Genomic DNA, 26,271 nt, shown 5'->3' on the forward strand with positions numbered 1-26,271 from the left:
CTTCTGACCCTTAGGTGATCCACCTGCCTCGGCCTCCCAAAGTGCTGGGATTACAGGCATAAGCCACTGCTCCCGGCCCACAGTTAAGTTTAATTATCAATTTCTGGGGTAAATTAAAAAAAAAAACCATTCACTTTCTTTACCCATCCAGCTGGGCTCCATCCCAGGACTCCTGAGCCCTGTGGTTGTTGCATGTTCATGTTAGTTAACGCCACAGCTCAGCCAAAAAACAACTGATCTGGGGACAAGCGGGTCAACTTGCCAACATACAACATTAGTACATGTGGGTTCAGAGCACGCTGCATTTTTCTTTCATATTCTAATTGTGGCAAACAAGGCTATATAAGGTTTGAAATGTATGCAAATGTAAATGAGGTTTAAGGAAACGATATTCATGTCATGCCTGAAGGATAGCGTCTTCTAAAACCAGATTGGGATTTCATGTCACAAGACAAGTTTGTGTGGCAGTTCATCTACTGGCCCCCAAAAAGGTCACTCTCCATCACCGCCTCAAAGATTTATGCCCCTGGCTGATAGCCATCCTGCCGTAATTCCTAGTTGACTTCATGGTGCATGGAGACTATCCTTCCAACTCCAGGACTTCTCAATTTCTTGATCTCTTCTACTTTATTTACGTTAGCCACTCACTCCTTTTATCGTCCCCTAGTCCTTGTGATTTACCAGTAACATCACCTCTTCCGTTAAACCTCACTTGCAAGAATCTCACTAACCAACCCTAACTGCACAGTGCATACCTTCCCAGACTCCAACAACCTCCCTCCCAAGTCCTCATTTTGGTCCTAAGTGGCCAAAGTCCATAGTCCATCATTACAACTAATTCCCTGCAGAAACCATCAGCTAAATTAGTCTGCTCTTGCCCAATTATACTCGCCTGATAAAATTCCAACCATAATTAAATCTTACTCTATGCCTGCACCCATAGACCAAATTTTGCTGAAGAGAGTTACACTACCATGCTGACCATGCCTTCTTTAAATTCATGGTCACTAACTTCAGTGTGGACCCTTCAAGCTGCCTGGCAATACATTTCCCAAGTACTGACCTATACTTTCTTGTTTTCCTCAAATTTCCAATATTTCCTCCTCCATTGGAACTCTGCTGCTGTCTTTCCCTGGGAGAGACAGAAGCAGAAAGAACTTTCACAAGCCCCCACCACATTTTGATTCAAGACTTGCCTCCTGTTACTACAGATGAATTGCTCATGCTCCTCCAAGGTCAATAGCTTCACCTCTTGACTAGGTCTACCGCTTCTTGCCTCCTTAGGGACCTTCACTTCTGCCTGAACACATACATCATTAATTTGTCTCTTTTGTGAATCATTGTCCTGGATTACCTGCTCTAATTTCTCATCTACAGAAAAACATACACATTTGTCTTCTATATAGACAACAACAACAACAAGAAAAAACACTTCCTCTTTAGCTACCACCCCATTATCTTCTTCAAGAAAGGAAAAATTCCCTAAAAGATGTGTCTGTGCTCACTATCTCCTATTTATATCCTCAGTCTCTTCCCTTACCCACTCAAATTGGAATTTTTATCCCCTCCACTCCATCCAAACCCACTGTGAAAGGTCATCCATCACCACCACAGGGTGCTAGTCAGTGATCAGTTCCCCAGTCCTCTTCTTACTGCTCATCGGCAAAGTTTGACCTGCTGATCGTGCTTTGCTGTTTTCTAGCACTTACTTTATTTGACTTTCAGGACTTCACAAACTCCTGGATTTTCTCCAGGAGGAGCACCAGCCACTCCTCCTCAATCTCACTGCTGGTTCATCTTCATCTCTTGACCTTAACTTTGGAATGTTCCAGAGCTCTTCAAGGTCTTCTTTTATCTGCATCAATTTCCCTGATCTCATATCATTTACCACTTTAAAATATCATCTGCACACCACTGATTCTCAAATTTATTTTAGCTCAGGCCTTATCCCTGAACTTGACACTCGTATATGCGATTGCCTAATTAACATTTCTACTTGTTCATTTTACAAGCATCTCTTGGAACTCCTGATCTTTCCCCACAAGACTTACTCTTCCTGGAGGCTTTCCTAGATCAGTAAACAGAAACCTCATTTCTCTTCTTTGCCCAGGCCCAAAATCCTCAAGTCATCTTGACTCCTCTCTTTATCTTTCACCCTATATTAATTAATTAGCAAATCATGTTAGCTTTACCTTCAAAAACTATCCAGAATCCAATCATTTTCCCGTCTACCTCCATTACCCTGGTCCAAGCCACTACTATCTCTTAACTGAATTAGCCCAATAGCCTCCTATCTAGTCTGTCAGGTTCTACTCTTGCCTCCCAAAATCTATTGTCCGCACCCAAGCCAGAATGGCTTCACTAAAATGTAAGTCAGGCCACATTATTTCTCTTCTCAAAACTCTTCAAAGCTCCCCCCATCTTATGATGGCTTGTAAGGCCTTGCATGACCCTTACTACCTCTTCCAGCTCATCCATAACCATCTTCCCCTTGCTCACACTGCTCCAGCCACACGGGCCTTCCTGCCATCCCTCAGCCACTCTAGACACATTGCTAACTCCTTTGCACAAGCTGTTCCCTCTGTCTGGTACGTTCTTCCCTCCACTGGCCACAAGGTTCTCTCCATCACCTTTGGATTTCTGCTCAAATGTCACCTTCTAAGGGAAACTTACCCTGACCATGCTCAAAAACAGCAAGCTTCTCTCCTGCATTTTCTATCCACCTTTTGTACTTCATTTTTCTCCGTAGCTTTTATTACCATATGATAGACTAAGTTTTACCTATTTATTTATTGTCTGCCTGACTTGATAAAATATAAATTCCATAAGAATATAGACTTTGTTTTATTATTCACTGTTGTATTTCTAGTACCTGGTCTGATGCCTGAAACACAGTGTATGCACAAATCCTTACTGAATAATAATAAAATGTGTGCTTTGGAGCCACCCCGAAGGAAGGGCTCTCCAGGGTTATTTAGGCCAGGAATTGGCAAGCTTTTTCCATAAAGGGCCAGGCAGTAAAATGTTCACCTTTGTAGGCCATATGGTCTATGTCACAACTACTCAACTCTGCCAACGTAGCATGAAAGCAGTTATGGACAGTATGTAAACAAATGAGTATAGCTATGTTTTATTAAAATTTTATTTAAAAAATCAGTTGGTAGGTGGGATTTAACCTGCAGGCCATAGTTTGCCAACCCCCAGTGTAGGTTATTCCACTACATGAGCATTAAAGCCTTAATCACCAATTCTCCCAGAGTTTATTAAACAAAGTTCACAACTTCCAGAGCTAGGAAGAGTCGTCTAGATCAAGGATCATCTAGTCCAACCCCTGTGGCAGCCAGCAGATGTTTACACAGTATTCATTCTCTCCTTCTTTCCATCTAAAAGAAGCCCCATTTTGTGGAGGAGACAGTCATGTGTCCAGCTAAGAAATTGTTTCTCAGTCTCCCTGTAACTAGAGGTGATCATAGGACACAGTTCCGGCCAATAAGACACGAGGAGGCAGGACCATCAGAGATATTGTGGAGCTGGCACACAGGACCTCGGGACATCTTATTATGAGAAAAAAATAAATAAACCTCTCTTGTTAATCCATGATATGTGGCTGCCAAAGAGAGGTTTTTAAAAACAGAAAATACATCTTTGATTAAGCCACATAAGTAGCTTTTAAAGAGAGAAATGAATCATTCAAGATTTTAAAAGCCACTGCACTTGCCCATTTCATTATCCTGTAGTCACATGCAGCTACTGAGCATTTGAAATGTGGCCAGTACAACTGAGAAACTGAATTTCTAATTGTATTTAATTTTAGTTAATTTAAATTTAAATAGCCAGATGGGACTAATGACTACTATATGGGACAGCATGGCTTTTGACTGTTTGTTAAGGAAAAGCAAAGTATAATAAGGCATGGACATTGATTTTGATAGTAGTTTGAAGGGCATGAACCCTATTTTCCTAAGCATGGTAAAAAGGGAATAGCTGCCTTTCCCACATACCTGCCAAGTTCTTGCTCCACACCCAGCAGTGAGCAGTGTTTTTGATTTAAAGATTTTCTAGGCATCACAAGAGATGCTGAGCTTATACATTCCTGTTCTCAAAACTTTTAAACTAGATTTCTACATACCAACAATGAACAATCTGAAATGGAAATTAATGCATGCTTGTTCTTAAAACTTTGAACTCGATTTCTGTACACTAATAACGAACAAGTTGAAAAGGACATTAAGGGGAAAAATCCATTTACAATAGCATTAAAAACAATGAAATACTTATAAATAAACTTAACCAAAAAGGCAAAAGACTTGTACACTGAAAACTATAAAACCTTTTTAAAAATAAAGATACAAAAAAAATGGAAAGGCATCCTGTGTTTATGGACTACAATCAATATTGTTAAGATGTCAATACTACGCAGAATGATCTACAGATTTAATGCCATCTCTATCAAATTCCCAATGGCATTTTTGGCAGAAATAAAAACACCCATCTAAAAATTTACATGGAATCTCAGGAGACCCCAAACAGTGAAAACAATCCTAAAAAAGAACAAATTTGGAGTCTTCACACTTCCTGATTTCAAAACTTACTATGATGCTACAGTAACCAAAAGAGTATGGTAATGGCATAAAGACAGACATATAGATCAATGGAATAGAATTGAGAGCCCAGAAATAAACACTGATATGCATGGTCAAATGATTTTTCAAGAGGGGTGTCAAGACCATTCAATGAGGAAAGGACAGTCTTTTTCAATAACGATGCTAGGAAAACTGGATATCCACATGCACAGGAATTAAGCTGGACTCTTGCTTTATAACATATGCAAAAATAAACTCATAATGAATCAAAGATCTAAACATAAGAGTAAAAACTATAAAATTCCTATAAGAAAATACAGGGAGCAAGCTTCTTGACATTGGATTTGGCATCACTTTTTGTATATGACACCACAAGCACAGGCAACAAATATAAAAATAGGCAAATTAGACTACATCAAAATTAAAATTAAAAAATTCTTCCATGCATCAAAGGACATGCTTTATGGAATAACAGAGAATATCTGTAAATCATATATCTAATAAGGGGTTAATACCCACAATATACAAAGAACTTTTACAACTCAATAACAAATCAAACAACCAATCAAAAAATGGGCAAAGGACTTCATACGCATCTTCTTCAAAGATACACAAACGGCCAATAAGCACACGAAAAGACAGAATTCACGAATTAATAGCAAAAAGCAAACCAAACCCACAAAGAGATACCAACACATACCCACTAGGATGGCTACTATCAAAAAAAGACAAAACCCAGAAAATAACAAGTGTCGGTGAGGCTGTAAAGAAATGGGAAGGCACTGTTGGTGGGAATGTAAAATGTGCGGCTCCTAAGGAAAACAGTATAGCAGTTCCTCAAAAAACTAAAAGCAGAATTACCATACAATCCAGGAATTCCACTTCTGGATATTTACCCAGAAGAACTGAAAGCAAAGTCTCAAAGAGAGATTTGTATACCCACGTTAATCGCAGCATTATTCACAATAGCTAAAGGTATTATTCACAACAGCCACAGGCTTAATTGTATCTCCTGCTCCCCAAATGCATATTTTGAAGTCCTAATCCCCAGTACCTCAGAATATAGCTGTATTGGAGACAGGGTCTTTAAAGGCTTAAATGAGGTCATTAGGGTGAGCTCTAATCCAATATGGCTTGTGTCATTACAAGAGGAAATTAGGACACAGAAACTCACAGAGGAAGGAGAAAGAGATCTCATTAGAAACCAATCATGCTGACATCTTGAACTTGGACTTCTAGCCTCCTTGACTGTGAGGAAATAAACTTCTGTTGTTTGAGCCACCCAGTCTATGGTACTTTGTTATGGGAGCCCTAGCACACTAATATAAGGAACAACCCAAATGTCCATTGATGGATGAATGGATAAACAAAATGTGATAAACAAAATACAGATGCAATAAGATATTCAGAAATAAAAAGGAATGAAATTCTGACACATGCTACAACTTGGATGAACCTTAAGGACATTATTCTAAGTGAAATAAGCCAGTTGCAAAAGGTCAAATACTACATGATTCCACTTACAAGAGGTACTCAGAGTAGTCAAATTCATTAGGATAAAAAGTAGAATGATAGTTGCCAGGAGCTGCAGAAGAGGAGGGAAAGGGGAGTTGTTTAATGGATACAGAGGTTCAATTTTGCAACATGAAAAGAGTCTGAAGATTGGTTGCACAAGAATGTGAACATGCTTAACACTACAGAACTGTACACTTATGGTTAAAGCCAGGCACACACGGTGACTCATGCCTGTAATCCCAACACTTGGGAAAGCCAAGACAGGAAGATTGCTTGAGGCCAGGAATTCAAGACCAGCCTGGGCAATATAGAGAGATTCCATCTCTAGAAAATAAATAATAATAATAAATAAAAAATTAGCCAGGCAAGGTTTCTCATGCCTGTAGTCCAAGTTACTTGGGAGGCTGAGGTTGAAGGATCACTTGAGCCCAGGAGGTCAAGGCTGCAGTGAGCCATGATGGTGCCACTGCATTCCAACCTAGGTGACAGAGCAAGACCCTCTCTCTCTCTCAAAAAAAAAAAAAAAAAGTTAAAATGGTAAATGTCATGCCATGTGTATTTTACCACAATTTTTCTAAAAAAGCAGATGACTAGGAACAAAAACTGTATCATTACAGATCTATCAGGACAGTTAAATAAGAAATAGTGACAAACCTAGCAAAGATGTGGAGAAACTGAATCATTCTACCTTGCTACTGGGAATGTGATATGTTACAGCGACTCTGGAAAACAACTCTGTGGTTCCTTAAATACCCAAAGACCCAGCAAACATATGAAAACTCATGCGAACACAATAATCTGTATACTATTACTCACAGTAATTAATTTATAATACTCAAAATTAATTTACTTATAATACTAAAAAATTAGAAACAACCCAGATGTACTTCAGCGAGTAAAAGGTTCAACAAATTATGGTGTGTCCACACCAGGAAATACTACTCAGTAATAAAAAGAAATGAACTATTGATACACACCAAAACATGGATGACTCTCCAGAGAATTTTGCTGAGTATAAAGAGGCAATCCTAAAATGTCACATACTGAATAATTCCATCTACATAACATTTTTGAAATGACAAAATTATAGAGACAGGAGACTATTGGTAGACAGGGATTAAAGTCAGGGTCGTGGGTGAGTGATAGCGAGGTGATGTGGTTATAAAGGGGGAACATGAGGGATCCTTGTGATGATTAATGGGTTCTGTATCATAACTTTTTGGTGAATACATGAACTCACACATGATAAAATTGCACAGAACTAAATACACATACACACGTACAAACTACAAGTAAAACTGGGGAAAAATGAGTAACATTGGAGAGCTGTATCAATATCATATAGCCCAGTTGTGACATTCTATTATAATTCTGCAAGATACTAACATTGGGAGAAACTGGGTAACTGGTATATAGATTTCTCTGTATTATTTCTTCCAACTGCATGTGAATCCATAACTAAGTCAAAATTAAAAGTTTAATTTAAAAAAAAACCTTCAAATTGGAAACCTGCACTGAATATTCTTCAAGTTAATATAAGGAAGAAAAATAAGTTAATAAAATGTATATTAAAAACTCATAAAAACCTGTGAAATCTTATTTTGAGCAGCTATTATCACAAAATAAGACTTGTGCGCCTTTATTTTGACACTGATGACAGCAAACATGCAAATAATCAGTAAACTCCAGTTTTGATCACCTTACAGAAATCCAGTTATATAAGCCATCTTTAAAATCAAAAAGCCACTTCTGGCTGGGCGCGGTGGCTCATGCCTGTAATCTCAGCACTTTGGGAGGCCAAGGCAGGCAGATCACAAGGTCAGGAGTTCAAGACCAGGATGGCCAACACAGTGAAACCCCGTCACTACTAAAAATACAAAAATTAGCTGGGCATGGTGGCATGTGCCTGTAATCCCAGCCACTTGGGAGGCTGAGGCAGGAGAACAGCTTGAACTCTAGAGGTGGAAGTTGCACTGAGCTAAGATGGTGCCACTGCACTCCAGCCTGGGCAACAAAGCAAGACTCCAGCTTAAAAAAAAAAAAAAAAAAAAGCCACTTCCTTATTCTTCATCAGAGACTGAAATCAGGACATCATACTACTAAAATGTGGACATGACCATCTCATGAAGAACAGCAGTGACAGTTCACATGTGTACAGAATTTTCTCAGCTTTTATAAACCTAATCTCATTGTATCAATAGTAACTTTGTGAGGTAGGCAAAGTAGACTTGTCTGTGCTTTTCTAAGCCACAGAAATGACTTCAAAAGAAAACTAAAAAATGTTCAAGAAACATTAATACTACTTTTTCAAGTCAATTTTCCTATGGCTTTTTAAGGTTTCAAATCATCAGGGAAGCTGAAAAAGTAATACAATGAAGATTTATATACTCTTCACCTAGATTCTCATATTAACATTTTGCTACATTTGAGTTTTCTCATAGATATAGAGATGGAAATTAACACACATACAATATACACACACACGTAGGACACACAAACACTTTTTTGCTCTGAGGCACTTGCAAGTAACTGTCAAACATTGTAACCCTTCGTCCTAAATGAAGACATCACCTAAACAAGGACATTCTCCTACCTAAACCACAATAATATTATCATGCCTAAGACTATAAACAGTAATTCAAACGACTATCTATTAAAATTTCTGCAACTATCTTTAAAATGTCTTCCTTAAAAAAAAAAAAAAAAGCGAATTACTCCCAAATTATTTTGTTTAAAGTGTCACTGTTTCATAATTATTTGACCAAAGGAGCTAATTTTTACCTATAGCACTGGTGGTCAGTCAATTGGTACTCTGGTTGGATTCTTTAAATATTGGCTTCTATATTAATAGCAGAGTCATTTATTTTGCACATTTGTCTCTAAATATTATGGAATATAAGAAGTTCTTTGGAACATTGTACATATTTTACAAGAAAAAAAGAAAAGGAAGGGAAGGAAGACAAACAGGATTATTCTTGACCTTTTTAAAAAAGGTGCCCTAAAAACACATACACATGGCCAGGCGCAGTGGCTCATGACTGTAATCCTAGCACTTTGGGGAGGGCGAGATGGGTGGATCACCTGAGGTCGGAGTTCGAGACCAGTCTGGCCAACATGGTGAAACCTCGTCTCTACTAAAAATACAAAAAGTTAGCCAGATGTGGTGGTAGGCACCTGTAATTCGAGCTACTCCAGAGGCAGAGGCAGGAGAATCATTCGAACCAAGAGGCGGAGGTTGCAGTGAGGCGAGGTTGCACCACTGCACTCCAGTCTAGCAACAAAAGCAAAACTCCATCTCAAAAAACAAAAAACAAAACAAAACAAAACAAAACAAAACCACATACACACATTTACAGCAAACACACTGAAAATTTTCCCAACAAATACAATTTTAGAATTCCTAATCACAAATTCAAATGAAGCCTGCTACTTGATTTTGTTTAAGTCGTTTAAATGACTAGAAATCTTGCTACTTAAAACAAACAAATAAAGATACTCTGAGCTTATCCAATTTGAAACTAAAAATCAACTCAGAAGTGTGGTAAAATACCAGAAAATCACCAATGTCATTATGCCTCAGGTAGACTATTTGAGAAGCACTCTGCATAAGCTGCCCCGTTGATGCTAATGAATGGACTGAGTTTTACCACATTCATAAAAGGTTAAGAATAACATTGTTTAAAACACTTCATTCTTCCCTCATGAATGTGTGATTTTCACAGGTTCAAAAGTCAGAGTTATTTTCAAATATCTGATAGGTTTTAAAAAGTCAGATTATAATGAGGGGAAGCAACTTCTCAACTATAAAAATAATCCTAAATTATGTTATAGGCATTACAATAATTATGATTTATTCACCTAATCTACCAAATGTAGCTTAGGCCCTATTCAGACTAATTAGTCAATAGACTGTGCAACTCAACCTTCAGCATCATATGATTTAATTTCCCTTTGCTTCTTGCAACATTGTAATTATGTGCTTTGAGTTTACTGTAACTAATATTAGTGGTTTTCCCCACAAGCTCACAGACTAAAGGAACAGACAAAAAGCTTTTTGATCACCTAATAAGTACCCTTAGGAGAAAAAAAATTTGCTAATATGGAAACAAGAATTTTTGTTTTTTTTTTTTTTTGTGTGTGTGGTGGTTTTTTCTGTTTGTTTGTTTGTTTGCATGAGATGAAACAAATTCCTTGTATGGTTTTAATTACATCCTAATACTTCATAAACATCTTTTAACATAAAACTCAATAAAGTACCAATTGTGAATAGTTCAGCAGCTCCCAATGGTGGGATGGCACCAACCTTTATAATCACGTCCTTGGTCCCCCAAACTGGCCACTTTTAAAATCAAATAAACCAGTAATAAAACAATAGTCCTTTTTAACGTAACATGAGATTGTTTACAGAGTTTGGAAGTTTGGTTTTTTGTTTTGCCCTTGTTAGTACTATGCTTATTATTTGTTTTCCAACCAAATAATGTTACCAAATTATTTGCAGTTATCAAAATTTAGTAGCTATTTTAAATGGCTTTTTGGTTTGGTTCCCCAAAGGCCTGGGTGAAAAACACATCTGTGGTTGATACAATCATCTCTGCTACTTAAAAAGCTCCAAATATACAAAATGTACAAAACTTCAGGCTCTAGAAAGCTTTCTTGCAAACAGGAAATCTCAGCCACAGGGAGATTTTGAAAGCCCATAATTAAACTTGCATTTTGAAAACTTGCATTTTGAAAGCCCAAAATTAAAGAAGTTATTCTCTTACTGCCAGCTACCCACTTCCACTGATTCCAATAAGTCCATCTTATTACTCTGCTGCTGATCAATACTGTTAGTAATTTAATGCAGTAATTTTTTTTTCTTTTTCATATTTGTAAGAAGAAAGGAAGAAGAGAAAAATAATTGAACTTCCCACACACACCGACTCAGTATCATCCCAAGATAAAAACGCATCCACCATGTCAAAGAAGGTAATTTCTGGGTTCTTTGGAAATTGTGATGGTTGTTTCTCAGAATCAACATGTACTGAAAAAATCAAATTTAGGTGTTAACTCAATATAACATGCAGATGAACTATTTATTTTCAAATGACAGTTGTCTAGGTCAATAAATGTCTCTTTTTATTATTTTTATTTATTTATTTATTTATTTTTATTTTTTTTGAGACGGTGTCTTGCTCTGTTGCCAAGGCTAGAATGTAGCGGCATGATCTTGGCTCACTGCAACCTCTGCTTCCTAGGTTCAAGCCGTTCTCCTGCCTCAGCCTCCCAAGTAGCTGGGACTACAGGCACCTGACACCATGCCTGGCTAATTTTTTTGTGGTTTTAGTAGAGACAGGGTTTTGCCATGTTGGCCAGGCTGGTCTTGAACTCCTGATCTCAAATGATCTGCCTGCCTTGGTTTCTAAATGAGATTTTTAATCATTCATTCTATCCAAATGAAAAACGTCTCAAATATCTATTACCTTCAATAATTCCACTGAGTATTATCTCTCTAATCACTCTTCCTATTCTTCAACCTCCTGACATTCCTACACAAGCTTTCTGCATCTTCCTTTAAATGAATTATTTCTTATGCCTCAATTTAAAAGGGGGTAGGGGGGACACTCTGAGAGGTATTTCAGAGCTTACCATAACAACACCCTAGAAAGGGGCAAGCAAAAGGCATTCAGTTCTACCAAGAGCTTCCTAATAAATATTCTTGAAGGCTTTTACAAAGCCACATTCATTTTCTAAGTGACTGATATCCTTATAGACATTTCCCATCTTTTCTTTGTCCTTTTATTCCCAATCCACCTACTCACTTAATGCATTCTATACATTTCATAAAACTTCTATACACTTAAAAACGTTCTGGAGTTATACATATGCATCTTATATCACAAGGAAAGAAAAATGATTTATTTTGCAACTTTGTGACCCTCTGTAATCTGTATTCTAGTTAAACAAAAAATAAGATAAAATGCAAGGTATACATCTGTGTACTAACTTGTACACATTTTAGAAGCAAAGTTGGTGGATGTCGGTCACCTGTTGACAAGATGATTTGGAGTCTAAACCATCTAACTTGTCCCCTTCTTCATCATTTCTGATCCTCTCTCTTTCCCAGCTGCTCAGTAGAGTTCTTTTCTTACCCTGCCACTACACAAACTTCAGAGTTGACTTGCACCCTCTTAATGCCTAACCCCAAAAGTTTTTTCTGCATATTTATTTACATCTCTAAATATATTGGCATCCTTTCAGTTATGGAAAAAAAAAATTCCTTCTATCTCTGGCTTCCAAACCACAAGTGTCCCTTTCTCTTCCCTCATTCTTCCTCTCTTTTCTATCCCCTTCAAAGGATACTCTTTTCCTAGCAATGGGTTAAAAATAATAGTCAATATCTCTGCTCTCCTAGCGTTTATGCCCTGCTTAAGGGAGACAGACAACAATAAGTAAATATAGAATAAATCAAGAGGGGTTAAATAGAAACATAAATAGTACATGCTTAAATAAAATAGTACAGTGCTTATTCACCTTATATTTTATTTACGTGCATTTGTTTTTTTCTCTTCCCCTAGAATGCAAGTTTTTTTTGACAGCAAGGCTGTTTCATGTATCTGTGAATCTCTCATAGTAACCAGCAAAGTATCTTATACATGCATAGCTGTCAATGAATAATTGTTAAATAAAAAGACAAATAAAATTCTGAAAATATAAAGCCTAGGGCCCAAGAATTAGTGGCAAATAATGCCCAAAGAGGGATGCTTAATTCATATTTTCCTTATTTTGCAGTTTGGACATGTGAGTATAACCAGCTAAATATCACAGCATTTGTAACAGTGAAGGAGAAACACCTTTGATTTTTCTAATAGACAAAAAAGAATAAATTTTCTTAGGAGTCCCTCAAGCCCCAGATAGCTACAAAGAAAAAAGATTTTAGTGTTTGAAAAAAAGAAATATGCATATCAAATACAAGGCAAAGTCTTATAAAACAAAATGCCCTGGAAAAGAGAACATTATATTTTTTAAATATTCTAAATTACTAAGAAATTTATGAAATGATGATCTCAGAGGCTAAATGCGTAATGACAATGTACTTTTGTTCTTCCTATGAGAGCTAATGTTCGCATAAAAGAAAACATGAATTGAATATAACTTCTCTATTTGGCAGAAAAGCATAAAAGGAGACTCCATCTCAACTTTCAACAGCACTCTACAACTGACAGTGAACCTCTGATGTCAATGACAGTATAAGAACATCTCCCCAAAAGAATGAAGTAAAATATAGAGCAAAAATCACTTTTTAAAATCTTAATACTATACTCCGCATGGAATTTTCCAAAATAGTCACAAAGATTGTAGGTTTATAAGACTAGTAACTTAGTTCAGAAATTCAAAGAAAAAAAAAGAAGTCATTTTCACAGATAACATTTTATCAATCATTATATTTAGTAATAAACAGAAGCCAACTAAAAAAAAAACGTACTGTGATATTAGTCGTTAAGTAGTGAGCAGGAATCTATAATGCTGCCCCACAGTTCACATACCATACGTGCAGCCAAGGTTTGCATCAAAAAGAATAATTCACAAAACCAAGTTGGTTTAAAAATAACCATGAAGAGGAAAAGTCACATCTGAATCATTGAAAGAGGTTTTATATGTGTATATATGTGTAATCTTTTAAAAAGAACAACGAAAAAGGAAACTACTTATTTCTTCCCCCACTTAACTAAGCATTCCGTCTATAATCAGCTGGTTAGCATGAAGTATTATTAAGGCACTATTTTTACAGTACCCATTTTTATGAGTTTTGTATGTTACATGAAGAGTGGTTTTTAAAGAAATGTACAGATTGGTTATTCTCTTTTATGCTTCCAATATTAAGTCAAACCAAAGCGCTGATCTTGGCATAAGGTAATGCAAGTGGAAACAAAAACATTTCAGTCTCTGAAATGCCTTTCAATTTTCCTCCATTCAGTCTATGACATTAAAGTCTTGTTTATCAAAAATAGATTTGAACAAACCCTACATTTAAGATGGTTGCAGAGTTTGTTTCAAATTGCAATAAGAGAAAAAAATCTTTATTTTAGTAAGTTACTGCTACTTTAGGAAAAATACATAAAGACAAATTATTAGACCCACAAGTAATAATGGTTGGGCCTAGTTACAATGATTTAAAATTCAGTCTGGAACTGCAATTATTTTTGCACCAACCTAATAGGTGTCCACTCAAGGAAAATCATTATACAAAAAACTGCACTCGCATGTTTACCACAGCACTATTTACAATAGCAAAGATATGGAATCAACTGAAGTGTCCATCAACAGAAGACTAAAGAAAATATGATATACATACATACACACACACACAGACACACACACACACACACACACACACACATATACACACACAGGAATACTATTGAGCCACAAAAAAGAATGAAATCATGTCTTCTGAAGCAACATGGATGGAGCTAGAGGCCATTATCTTAACTGAAATAACTCACAAACAGGAAGTCAAATAATGTTCTCACTTATAAGTGGGAGCTAAATAATGTGTACACATGGACATAGAGTGTGGAATAGTAGACACTGGAGACTCAAAAGGGTGGGAGAGTTGGGGAGCAATGAGGGATGAAAAATTATGTAATGGGTACAATGTACATTATTCAGGTGACGGTTACACTGAAAGCCAAGACTTCACCACTACACAATACACTCATGTAGCGAAACTGCACTTGTACCCCTTAAATGTTTACCAAAAAAAAGTGAACTTAGGTTAATTGTAAATATATATTCCAAACTCTAGAGCAACCACTAAAAATATGTAACTGATATGCTAAAAAAGAGAGAGAAAATGAAATCATATAAAAAATTTAGTTAAAATATAGAGAAGTAAGCATTCATATGCAGTAAAATGATATAGACAAAAATTACAGACAAATCTCTTTCAGTAGAGGAACGAATAAATTACAGAACCATGAAATATTTGACTATGAAGCTATATATACTTATATATTAAGAGCATTAAGCTATGTTAAGTGGAAAGCATACTGCAAAACAATACATTAAAAATCTCTTCTATATAATTGTTTAAAACGATGGAAGACAAAAAGAAAAGGGAGGATGGCAGTAAAGGAGTGAGGGAAAGCCATAAATATACATACCAATCTGTTAGCAGTGGTTCTTTCTGGCAGGAGAAATGAGACTCAGAATGAATGAAAAGGGGTTATTGAACTTAATTATCATATACAATTTTTCTACATATGCATTGTAATGAGAATCCCTAGATATATTATTTATACAAATCTTTTTTTAAAAAGAAAAAGCAAAGGAAGCAAAAGGGAAGAATATTATGGTTTCCACAAAACTAACAAAGTGGTTGCTAGCTTACCTCCATCATTGGCTGAAAGGATTTCAACCAAATCATTTCAAATAAAAACTTGAGATCCATCATTAATAGTTTTAATTTACAACTTCATTTAATGGCTAATTTGATTTACAACTATTCTTTTTTTTTTTTTTTTTTGAGACATAGTTTTTGCTCTGTTGCCCAGCCTGAAGTGCAGTGGCACGATCTTGGCTCACTGCAATCTCCGCCTCCCAGGTTCAAGAGATTCTCCTGCCTCAGCCTCCCAAGTAGCTGGGATTACAGGTGCTGGCCACCACACCTGGCTAATATTTGTATTTTTAGTAAAGACAACGTTTCACCATGTTGGCCAGGCTGGTCTCAAACTCCTTGACCTTATGTGATCCACCTGCCTCTCTCAGTCTCCCAAAGTGCTAGGATTACAGGCCATGGCACCCAGCCTACAACTATTCTTCATACAAGTAGTTTAGTTTGGCTTGTGAACTAAACCAAGGATCAAATACAATTTGGGAGCTGGAAGGAATTTTAGGAACCATCTGTATCTGCCCCCTCCCTTTACATACGAGGAAATTAAGAAAAAAGAGATTTGTCCTAAAACAGACAACTAATTACACCATCAGTGTGTTAAAAAGAGAACAAAACTCAACCTCCTTGCTTCTAGTCTAGTCCTCTGGTAAATTCAATTTATTTCCTTCCATTCACCTTGTAAATATCATCTGTGCTTCCTAAATAGTTCCTGAAAATTTTCGTTTTTCAATCTCATTTCCAAATTATCTGCCTGAAAAGAATTTCACATTTATGTGCTGAATCCAGAAGAGACAACATAGAGCTTAGCATGGCAAAAGCATTTAGAAACTGCCTCTTATCTAACATTTTTGCTTTTATTCTTAATAAAACTGCTGAAGCAACTTGTTTAACCAATGAGACAGACACAAAGTTGAGAGTGGAAACAAATGTCTTGACTCCCAGAACACTGTTCTTCTGTATTTCATACCATTTTACATGTTTTATTTTTTAAATAAAAGGCAGTGTGTTCTTGCACAACAAACACCCACTGGCTAACAAGATGACTTTGGGAAGTCACTGAACTCTTGCAAACTAAGTTTCAGCTATTAAAGGAACAGGGTCAATTAGGTAAGCTCTGACATTTCTTGCTCCTTTCCATGAGTCTGGAATTTCTAAGATATGGCTCAATATGTATTAGGTAATGGATCCCAGTGGCAAGATGAAATACTGCAGGTCAACTCCATGAACGGTTTTATGGAGTTATACAAAGCAACAGAAAAGAGCAGAGTTCAGGAACTCCTTAGCATAAACCCAAACTTGGAGAAGTAGAACTAGCTAATCTGTAGTTTTAGACTCAGTAAAGTACTTGGGATCATTCTCAACAACCATAAAGTTACCATGTGCCATAATTATACATCCATCACAGGGTTTCTAGGAACTGAATGTTTTTATTTTTTAATTTTTAATATTTGTGGGTACATAGTAGGTATATATATTTATGAGGTACATGAGATGTTTTGATACAGGAATGCAATGTGAAATAATCACACCATTGACTACAGGGTATCCACCCCCTCAAGCATTTGTTCTTTGTGTTTCAGATGATCCAATTACACTCTTTTAGTTATTTTTAAATGTATAATTAAGTTATTATTGGCTATAGTCACCCTGCTGTGCTATCAAATAGTAGGTCTTATTCATTCTTTCTTTCCTTTTTCATTCTTTCTTTTTATTTTTTTTACCTGTTAAGTATCCTCACCTCCCACCAAGTTCTCCACTACCTTCCCCAGCCTCTAGTAACCATCTTTCTACTTTCTATGTCCATGAGTTCAATTGTTTTGATTTTTAGATCCTACAAATAAGTGAGAACATGTGATGTTTGTCCTTCTGTGCCTGGATTATTTCACTTAACATAATGATCTCCCCCAGTTCCATCCATGTTGTTGCAAATGACAAGATCTCATTCTTTTTTATGGCTGCGTAGTACTCCATTGTGTATATTTTCCACATTTTCTTTATTCATTCATCTGCTGGACACTTAGGTTGCTTCCAAATTTTGGCTATTGTGAACACTGTTGCAACAAACATGGGAGGGCAAATATCTCTTCAATATACTGCTTCCCTTCTTCTGGGGATGTACATAGCAGTGGGATTGCTGGATCACATGGTAGCTCTATTTTCAGTTTTTTGAGGAACCTCCAAACTGTTCTCCATAGTGGTTGTACTAATTTACACTCCCACCAACAGTGTACCAGGGTTCTCTTTTCTCTGCATCTTCACCAGAGTTTATTATTGCCTGCCTTTTGGATATAAGCCATTTTAACTGGGGTGAGATAACATCTCATTGTACTTGTGATTTGCATTTCTCTGATGAGCAATAATTTGAGCATTTTCATATGCCTGTTTGTAATTAACATCTCATTTAGTTTTGATTTGCATTTCTCTGATGAGCAATAATGTTGAACGCTTTTTCATATGCCTGTTTGCAATTTTTATGTCTTCATTTGAGAAATGTCTATTCAAATCTTTTGCCCATTTATTGATCAGATTATTAGATGTTTTCCTATAGGGTTGTTTGAGCTCCTCATATATTCTGGTTATTAATCCCTTGTCAGGTGGATAGTTTGCAAATATCTTCTCCCATTCTGTGGGTTGTTGCTTCACTTTGTTGATGTTTCCTTTGCTATGGAGAAGCTTTTTAACTTGATATAATCTCTTCTGTCCATTTTTGCTTTGGTTGCCTGCGCTTGTAGGGTATTAGTCAAGAAATTTTGCCAAGACCAATGTCCTAGAGATTTTCCCCAATGTTTTCTTGTAGCAGATTCATAGTTTGGGGTCTTAGATTTAAGTCTTTAGACCGTTTTGATTTGATTTTTGTATATGGTGAGAGACAGGAGTCTAGTTTCATTCTTCTGCATATGGATATCCAGTTTTCCCAGCGCCATTTGTTGAAGAGAGTTTTCCAGAGTGTATGTTCTTGACACCTTTGTGGAACATGAGTTCACGGCAGGTGTGTGGATTTGTTTCTGGGTTCTATACTCTGTTCTATTGGTCTATGTGTGTTTTTATGCCAGTCCCATGCCATTTTGGTTACTATAATATAATCTGAAGTTATATAATGTGATTCCTCCCATTTTGTTCTTTTTGCTTAGGATAGCTTTGGCTATTCTGGGTCTTTTGCCCGAGTCCACATACATTTTAGGGTTGTTTTTTCTATTTCAGAAGAACGTCATTTGTATTTTGATAGGGATTGCCCTGAATCTTTAGATTGCTTTTGGTAGTATGGACATTTTAACAATATTGATTCTTCCAATCCATAAACATGAAGTATTTTTCCATTTTTTGGTGTCCTCTTCAATTTCGTTTCATCAGTGTTTTATAGTTTTAGTTACAGAGATCTTTCTAGGTAGTGAACTTCTGATGAGCATCTAGTTTTCTACTCTTACTATTCCTTCTCATTAACATTCTGAGAATGCATCTACTAACTCATAACAATTATGTCAATTGCATATGCTATTAAGCCGAAGAATTTGGTTTTCTTTTAAAACAGCATTCAACAACAGTAATTGTTAAAACAAAATAACAATAAAACCTAAGTCTGATTCTAATATATTTGAGGAGACAGTACACAAATATAATCAACCTTTTTCTGAAAAATCACTAGAGATAGACCTTAAATGCCTATTCATGACTCATTTCTCAGCTCATATTTTGCCACTGGGCAATTCTTGTTAACATATTAACATATGGTTATGTATTTATTTTACTATATATCACCATGAGCCTTGTCAGTGTCTTACAACTTGGGGATTAGCTTAGTTATAGGAAAGATTTCATGCTGTATTATTGTTGTGGAATTTCTTTTCACAATCAGTATTAACTGTGGGTCTTTCTCTTTGCTAGGTTCTAGAGGTAGGTCTAGAAATACAAATGGAGTACCTAACTCATAGTGCTTATAGCAGTGAAATAATCTATATTTGGAAGAATGTAATCTTCTTAACATTATACTTACTGATAAACTTGTTTTGCATAGTCTCCAACAGGGCTTGGTGAGCATCTTCAGCTTGTAAAGCATGTGAACATTCTCTAGCCAGTATGGTGCGCACAAGATGCTCTCCACATCCTAGAAATCCAAAGAAACCAACAGTTGAGGAAAAGCAGCACCGAACACCCTGCTTATTTCAATAGCATTAGAACATCCTTATGCATCATTTAAGAGAGTAGTTAGCTGGGAAAATAATTCAGTGAGGGATGAAATGACTTCCATGAGCAATCTGGTAATTTTAGTAAAGAGATTCAGCAGAAACTAAACACAAAGTTATCAATCAAAAACAAACCAACACAAATTAATATGATACATAGTTCTCTGTTTAACTAATATGTATTATGACTGGTGTTAGGCACTAAAAAAAAAAATCCCCCTAAAAAATATTATGTGTAATTGTTAAACCACATTGGTACTTTTCGACATATATTCATTGCCACAAATACCATCAGTTCATAAAAGTGTGAATTTTTCAGGACACAGGCATGGACAAAGACTTCATGTCTAAAACACCAAAAGCAATGGCAACAAAAGCCAAAATTGACATATGGGATCTAATTAAACTAAAGAGCTTCTGCACAGCAAAAGAAACTACCGTCAGACTGAACAGGCAACCTACAGAATGGGAGAAAATGTTTGCAATCTATCCATCTGACAAAGGGCTAATATGCAGAATCTGCAAAGAACTTAAACAAATTTACAAGAAAAAAAAAAAAACCCCACCAAAAAGTGGACAAAGGATATGAACAGACACTTCTCAAAAGAAGACATTTATGCAGCCAACAAACATGAAAAAATGCTCATCATCACTGGTCGTCAGAGAAATTCAAATCAAAACCACAATGAGATACCATCTCACACCGGTTAGAAATGCGATCATTAAATGGTCAGGAAACAACAGATGCTAGAGAGGATGTGGAGAAATAGGAACACCTGTACACTGTTGGTGGGACTGTAAACTAGTTCAGCCATTATGGAAGACAGTGTGGCGATTCCTCAAGGATCTAGAACTGAAAATACCATTTGACCCAGCAATCCCATTACTGGGTATATATTCCAAGGATTATAAATCATTCTACTATAAAGACACATGAACATGTGTGTTTACTGCAGCACTCTTCACAACAGCAAAGACTTGGAACCAACCCAAATGTCCATCAATGACAGACTGGATAAAGAAAATGTGGCACATTGGCCAGGTGCAGTGGCTCATGCCTGTCATCTCAGACTTTGGGAGGCCAAGGTGGGTGGATCACCTGAGGTCAAGAGTTCGAGACCAGCCTGGCCAACACGGTGAAACCCCATCTCTACTAAAAAATACAAAAATGAGCTGGGCGTGGTGGCAGGTGCCTTAATCCCAGTTACTTGGGAGGGAGAGGCAGGAGAATCATTTGAACCCGGGAGGCAGAATTTGCAGTGAGCCGAGATCAAGCCATTGTACTCAAGCCTGAGGGACAAGAATGAGACTTCTCAGAAAAAAGAAAGAAAGAAAGAAAGAAAGAAAGAAAGAAAGAAAGAAAGAAAGAAAGAAAGAAAGAAAGAAAGAAAGAAAATGTGGCATATATACACCATGGAATACTATGTAGCCATAAAAAAGATGAGTTCATGTCCTATGCAGGGATATGGATAAAGCTGGAAACCATCATTCTCAGCAAACTAACACAGGAACAGAAAACCAAGCACTGCATGTTCTCACTCATAAATGGGAGATGAACAATGAGAACACATGGACACAGGGAGGGGACAATCACACACCAGGGCCTGTCAAGAGGTGGGGGGCTAGGGGAGGGTAGAGTTAGGAGAAATACCTAATGTAGGTGACGGGTTGATGGGTGGAGCAAACGACCATGGCACGTGCATACCTATGTAACAAAACTGCACGTTCTGCACATATACCCCAAAACTTAAAGTATAATAAAAAAATAATAAAATAAAAAAGAACAGGAGCCACTAGGACCTTCAAGGAAAAAAATGCCATCTTCAACCAGAAACAAATGTGCTGAACAGGTAAAACACTGCCTTTGACTATTACATCAGTCATAGTAGATTAGAAATATGTCATATTATAAACAGTCAATTAGAAATAAGATTACATTCCTCTCCAGTGTTGGAAGTGGATGTTTTAAGAAAATTATTCAGCAAGACTGGAAAGTGAGAGGAAAGAAAAAGAATCAATAGAAGAATGGGAATTCTGAAGTAGTTGTTCACCTATTCAGTAAAAAGAATAAATAAAGGCCTTCTAAAAGAGAAAAAAAAAGTATGATTTTTTTTTTTTTAGAAATTGTCAGATATTTGCCAGAAATGGCTTCCCTGTATTTTTGGTAAAGTGTAAATGCAAACATCCTTCAGGATCTAAATCTCTTTGTGAATGAATATCTACACTTCGAGGAAGATCTACATTCACAATCCAGTGTATAACTTTGTGGCATTCCCTATTCAGTAAATTTTTGCAATATTGTTTTTATAATTGGGAAAAAGATGACAATAAAGCTAACAGAAACCATGCTGGACACTTACTATGCACAAACATCGTGCTTAGCTCATAAAACGCCGTAAAGTTTAATTCCCTTTGTGCACATACTTGACATTGGGCAGTGAAATGTTACACTTTAGGACAATAATAACTGCTAGGAAATTGGCATTTTATAAACTAAATGAATGTTCAGAAGGTTATATACACATGCCTGAAGTCAAAAAGCTAAACCACATGAAGTTAACATTACATCAAAAATACATAATGTATGTCAGAAAGACCTTGCTCTGTTGTTATACAGGAATATACATATAGGGCTTTCTAATGATTGATCTTTTTACCAAGAAACTTTAAAAATTATGACTTATATTATCTGACATTGATCATCTTTAACAAAGAGCCACGAAACCCAAGTTTATTCTCCTGTAGGTTCCAATCAAAGAAAGTTTGACTTCTGTGGTTTTACCTACAAAATTCCAAGGTTTCTTAGAATATGCTGCCATACAGCTGAAGTGTGATTCAACGGCAAACAGTTCCAGTCTTTATTCACCAATATTAGAAATAAGCCTTTCATTATATCCTCTTTTTGTCCTTACTTTTCCAAGTAAGAGTATGTGTATGTTCTTACATCTTAGCAGAAAACATGGATTGTAAAAGACCTGGCAAGACGCCTAGAAGTAAAACATACCGAGTTCTTAAAAAAGAAAAATTTTAGCATCAATAAGTATGACAAATGAATAGATTAAAACACATAATAAATTCATAACTTATGTTTTTAAAAGCACTGATCACCTTTGGAGGATGCTATGAAACCAACTCACTATTCTGAAAACTGGTAACAAGAAAACAAGCAAGCATGTTTCTGTCCTTCCAATAGGAACTATATGCCAGAGTAACCAAACAATTTATGAAGGAATATTTTCTCTGTAGAAGTACCCCAGGCCGGGCGCGGTGGCTCAAGCCTGTAATCCCAGCACTTTGGGAGGCCGAGACGGGTGGATCACAAGGTCAGGAGATCGAGACCATCCTGGCTAACACAGTGAAACCCCGTCTCTACTAAAAAAAAATACAAAAAACTAGCCGGGCGAGCTGGCGGGCGCCTGTGGTCCCAGCTACTCGGGAGGCTGAGGCAGGAGAATGGCGTGAACCCGGGAGGCGGAGCTTGCAGTGAGCTGAGATCAGGCCACTGCACTCCAGCCTGGGCGACAGAGCGAGACTCCGTCTCAAAAAAAAAAAAAAAAAAGGCCGGGCGCGGTGGCTCAAGCCTGTAATCCCAGCACTTTGGGAGGCCGAGACGGGCGGATCACGAGGTCAGGAGATCGAAACCATCCTGGCTAACACGGTGAAACCCCGTCTCTATTAAGAAATACAAAAAAAAAACTAGCCGGGCGAGGTGGCGGGCGCCTGTAGTCCCAGCTACTCGGGAGGCTGAGGCCGGAGAATGGCGTGAACCCGGGAGGCGGAGCTTGCAGTGAGCTGAGATCCGGCCACTGCACTCCAGCCTGGGCGACAGAGCGAGACTCCGTCTCAAAAAAAAAAAAAAAAAAGAAGTATCCCAGATAATAAACGAAAAAGAAATTAATAGAATTAGAATATAACCATTTGTAACCCATAATGTAATAAGTGATAGAGGCAATCATCAGTGGCTGCTAATACCACAGAAAGATACCAGACACTATGTATCTCTTGACAAAATCATACCTATGTAGTCTTGCCCACTGCCCAAAAAAACTATACTTGAATCTGATTAGGCCTCTAAGTTCAGTTATCAATTTCCAGAAATAAAGAACATCTGCAAGAAAACCTACAGTTACATCATACTTAATGATGAAACACTGAATTGTTTCTCCCTAGGATCAGAAACAGGGCAATGATGTCTGCTTTCATCACTTCTCTTCAATAATGTACTGGAGATTTCAGCCGTTGTAATAAGGCAAGGGGGAAAAAGGCATAAAGAACAGAAAGGAAGAAGTAAAACTGCCTCTATTCACAGACCATATAATTTTCTAAGTAGAAAATCCCAAAGGATCTACAAAACAGCTATTAGAGGTATCTCTCCATATTCTTCCTGTCTGGTTAGTCTAGGACAAAGGCCGGCAGAAGATATCTGCCTGGTACTTACTAGTCCTCAAAATATGGACCTGACCTTCATTTCTTTCCCCATTCATTCACTTGCCAGGCTGTTACTGAGTCCCTACTCTGTGGTAGGCCCGGAGTACATAGCAGTTGGCAGGGGTGCTACTACATATTGTCAGACCTCCCCTAAAGTGTCAGACCCCTGCTTGGTTACTTAGTATTCACTTAACCGTCATTCTGGCCAGTCCAGATGTCAATGCCCTGACTGTGTATTCTATACACCAATTCAAGGATTCATGTAAAAACCCTGGATTCAGCAGGAATCCTGGACATTCCCACGGCCCTAGGAGTGCCAGTCTCTATGGCCAGGTCATCTCACATTAATCCTAACCCTTACAATCCAGACCCATCTCACTCTTTCCCAGTATGTTTCCTGTTGCTGAGAATTCAGCATGTCCCATGCTCAAAGATAATACAGGTCTTCTCTTGTGGGTATCCCTAAAATTTCAAAACTTACACTGAAGATGAATTCTCAATAAAAAATTCCAACCCCCAACTTCAACACACATATACGTACAACCATAAGGAAGAATGAGCAATAGCAAAAAAAAAAAAAAAAAACTATTTCAAGAAATGAAAATAATTGGACATCGGCTGAAAACAAATTTGTAAAAGGCCGAATAGTAAGTATTTTAGGCTTTGAATGCTACATGTAATTTCTCTCTATCAAATATTCTTAATTTTTTTTTTGCGACCAAGTCTTAAAAACTAAAAAATCATTCTTAGCTCATGAGCTATACAAAAACAGGCCATGAACCAGATTTGGCCCACAGATCATAGTTTGCCTATCCCTGAAACAGCAAACTGTAGTACAATAAGAGAAAAAAAGGAGCCTAGACTGATAAAGAGAAAGAAAATGAGGCGTTAAGAGTCCCGAAGTGTAAAATGATAATGTCCAATGCATTAACAGGCATTTTGAAAGAGAGGAAAGAAGGGAGAAGAAAGCACTAATATTTGTATAATGAATAAGAATTTTCCAGAATTTAAGTTATTAAACTAAAGACCCACATAGAGTTCCAAAAAAGAGGAATAAAAATAAAAATCCATCCTTAGTTGTATCATTTTGAAGCTCTGGACCAAAGACAACAAGAAAATATTAAAAACTAACCAAAAAGAAAAGGGAAAAATTTCACCTACAAAAAAATTCAAAAATGTTTAAATTAAACTAACTATCTCCAAGCAACAAAAGAAGCCACAAGACTAGTATCTTAAAGATGCTACTGCAAAAAAACAAGCAAACAGAAAAAAACACTGCCAACCTGGAATCAGTTAAACTACCATTCTAGAGTGAGGGTGAATAGAGACCATTTCAGACATGTAACAAATGAGACAAATTCATTTCTTAGAGATTTTAACTCTCAGCTCACTTTTACTCTGCCCAACACTACTCCTTGTCATCATTCTTGCTGAATTTAATATTTATCTAGATGATTCTCCCAATATCTCGGCTTTTGGTATTCTGATATCCTCTCCTCCAGTTATCCACACTACCTAATAAACTCACACCCATCTTCAGCAGTAACATGAACAACTCAGTCATCTCAATTGGAACCATCTCACTCCTATCTTTCCGGCTCCCTCCCTTGGGCACTCCAACTCCAACATTCCCTCCATCTCACCAAAAGCCGCCATCCATTAATTCTGCTGCCTTTTAACTATTCCTCACCCCACTGAGGTCCTCACCTCTATTCTCATCCAACTAAAATCCCATGTTTCATCAACTTACAGCCATTCCCTTACTCCCGAAAGCCTCCCTGTTTCTCTCACTTCATCAAACATGTCTGGCAAAAGCCCACCCTGGAGTAACAGTCAGAATAGCTATACTGGGCTGCAAAAACAATGCCCAAATCTCAGTTACTTAAAATATATTTCTCATTAATGTTATAGGTCATACGTGGATCACCTGAAGATCTGCTTCACACACTCACTCAAACCTAGGTGAAAGGAACAAACCTAGGCAGATGGAGACTCCATTACCTGTAAATGCACTACCTGAATCACATACTTCCCCTCCACAATGAGGCCTCCAGAATGAGGCCACCCTGCTGTTCCAGAAGGCTGTTTTACCACCCTAGCCTGAAAGTGACAAATACCATTACCATTCCAGTCCCTGGCCAGAAAGAGCTACATGTTCTTAGGCAACTACAAGGGGTCTGTGAGATAT

At 37.1% G+C, this 26,271-nt stretch overlaps 1 protein-coding gene across 10 annotated transcripts in view; it reads right to left on the reverse strand.

The window, feature by feature from the left end:
• Positions 1-26,271, reverse strand: part of TASP1 (taspase 1) — a 403,549-nt gene that overhangs the window by 211,290 nt on the left and 165,988 nt on the right. For 8 of the 10 annotated variants that reach the window (XR_007717088.1, XM_050745318.1, XM_050745319.1 and 5 more), the window contains one exon: positions 19,466-19,576. Coding sequence is in view for 9 of the 10 variants with exons in the window: in XM_050745318.1 (XP_050601275.1) it covers positions 19,466-19,576 (111 nt within the window). In the remaining variant the exon portion in view is untranslated. Of the gene's footprint in view, positions 1-10,822; positions 15,268-19,465; positions 19,577-26,271 lie in introns of those variants that run through there. The other 2 variants (XM_050745320.1, XM_050745321.1) reach the window with 1 other exon arrangement.

Source organism: Macaca thibetana, chromosome 10 (assembly GCF_024542745.1).
Source record: "Macaca thibetana thibetana isolate TM-01 chromosome 10, ASM2454274v1, whole genome shotgun sequence".
Classification (NCBI taxonomy): domain Eukaryota; kingdom Metazoa; phylum Chordata; class Mammalia; order Primates; family Cercopithecidae; genus Macaca; species Macaca thibetana.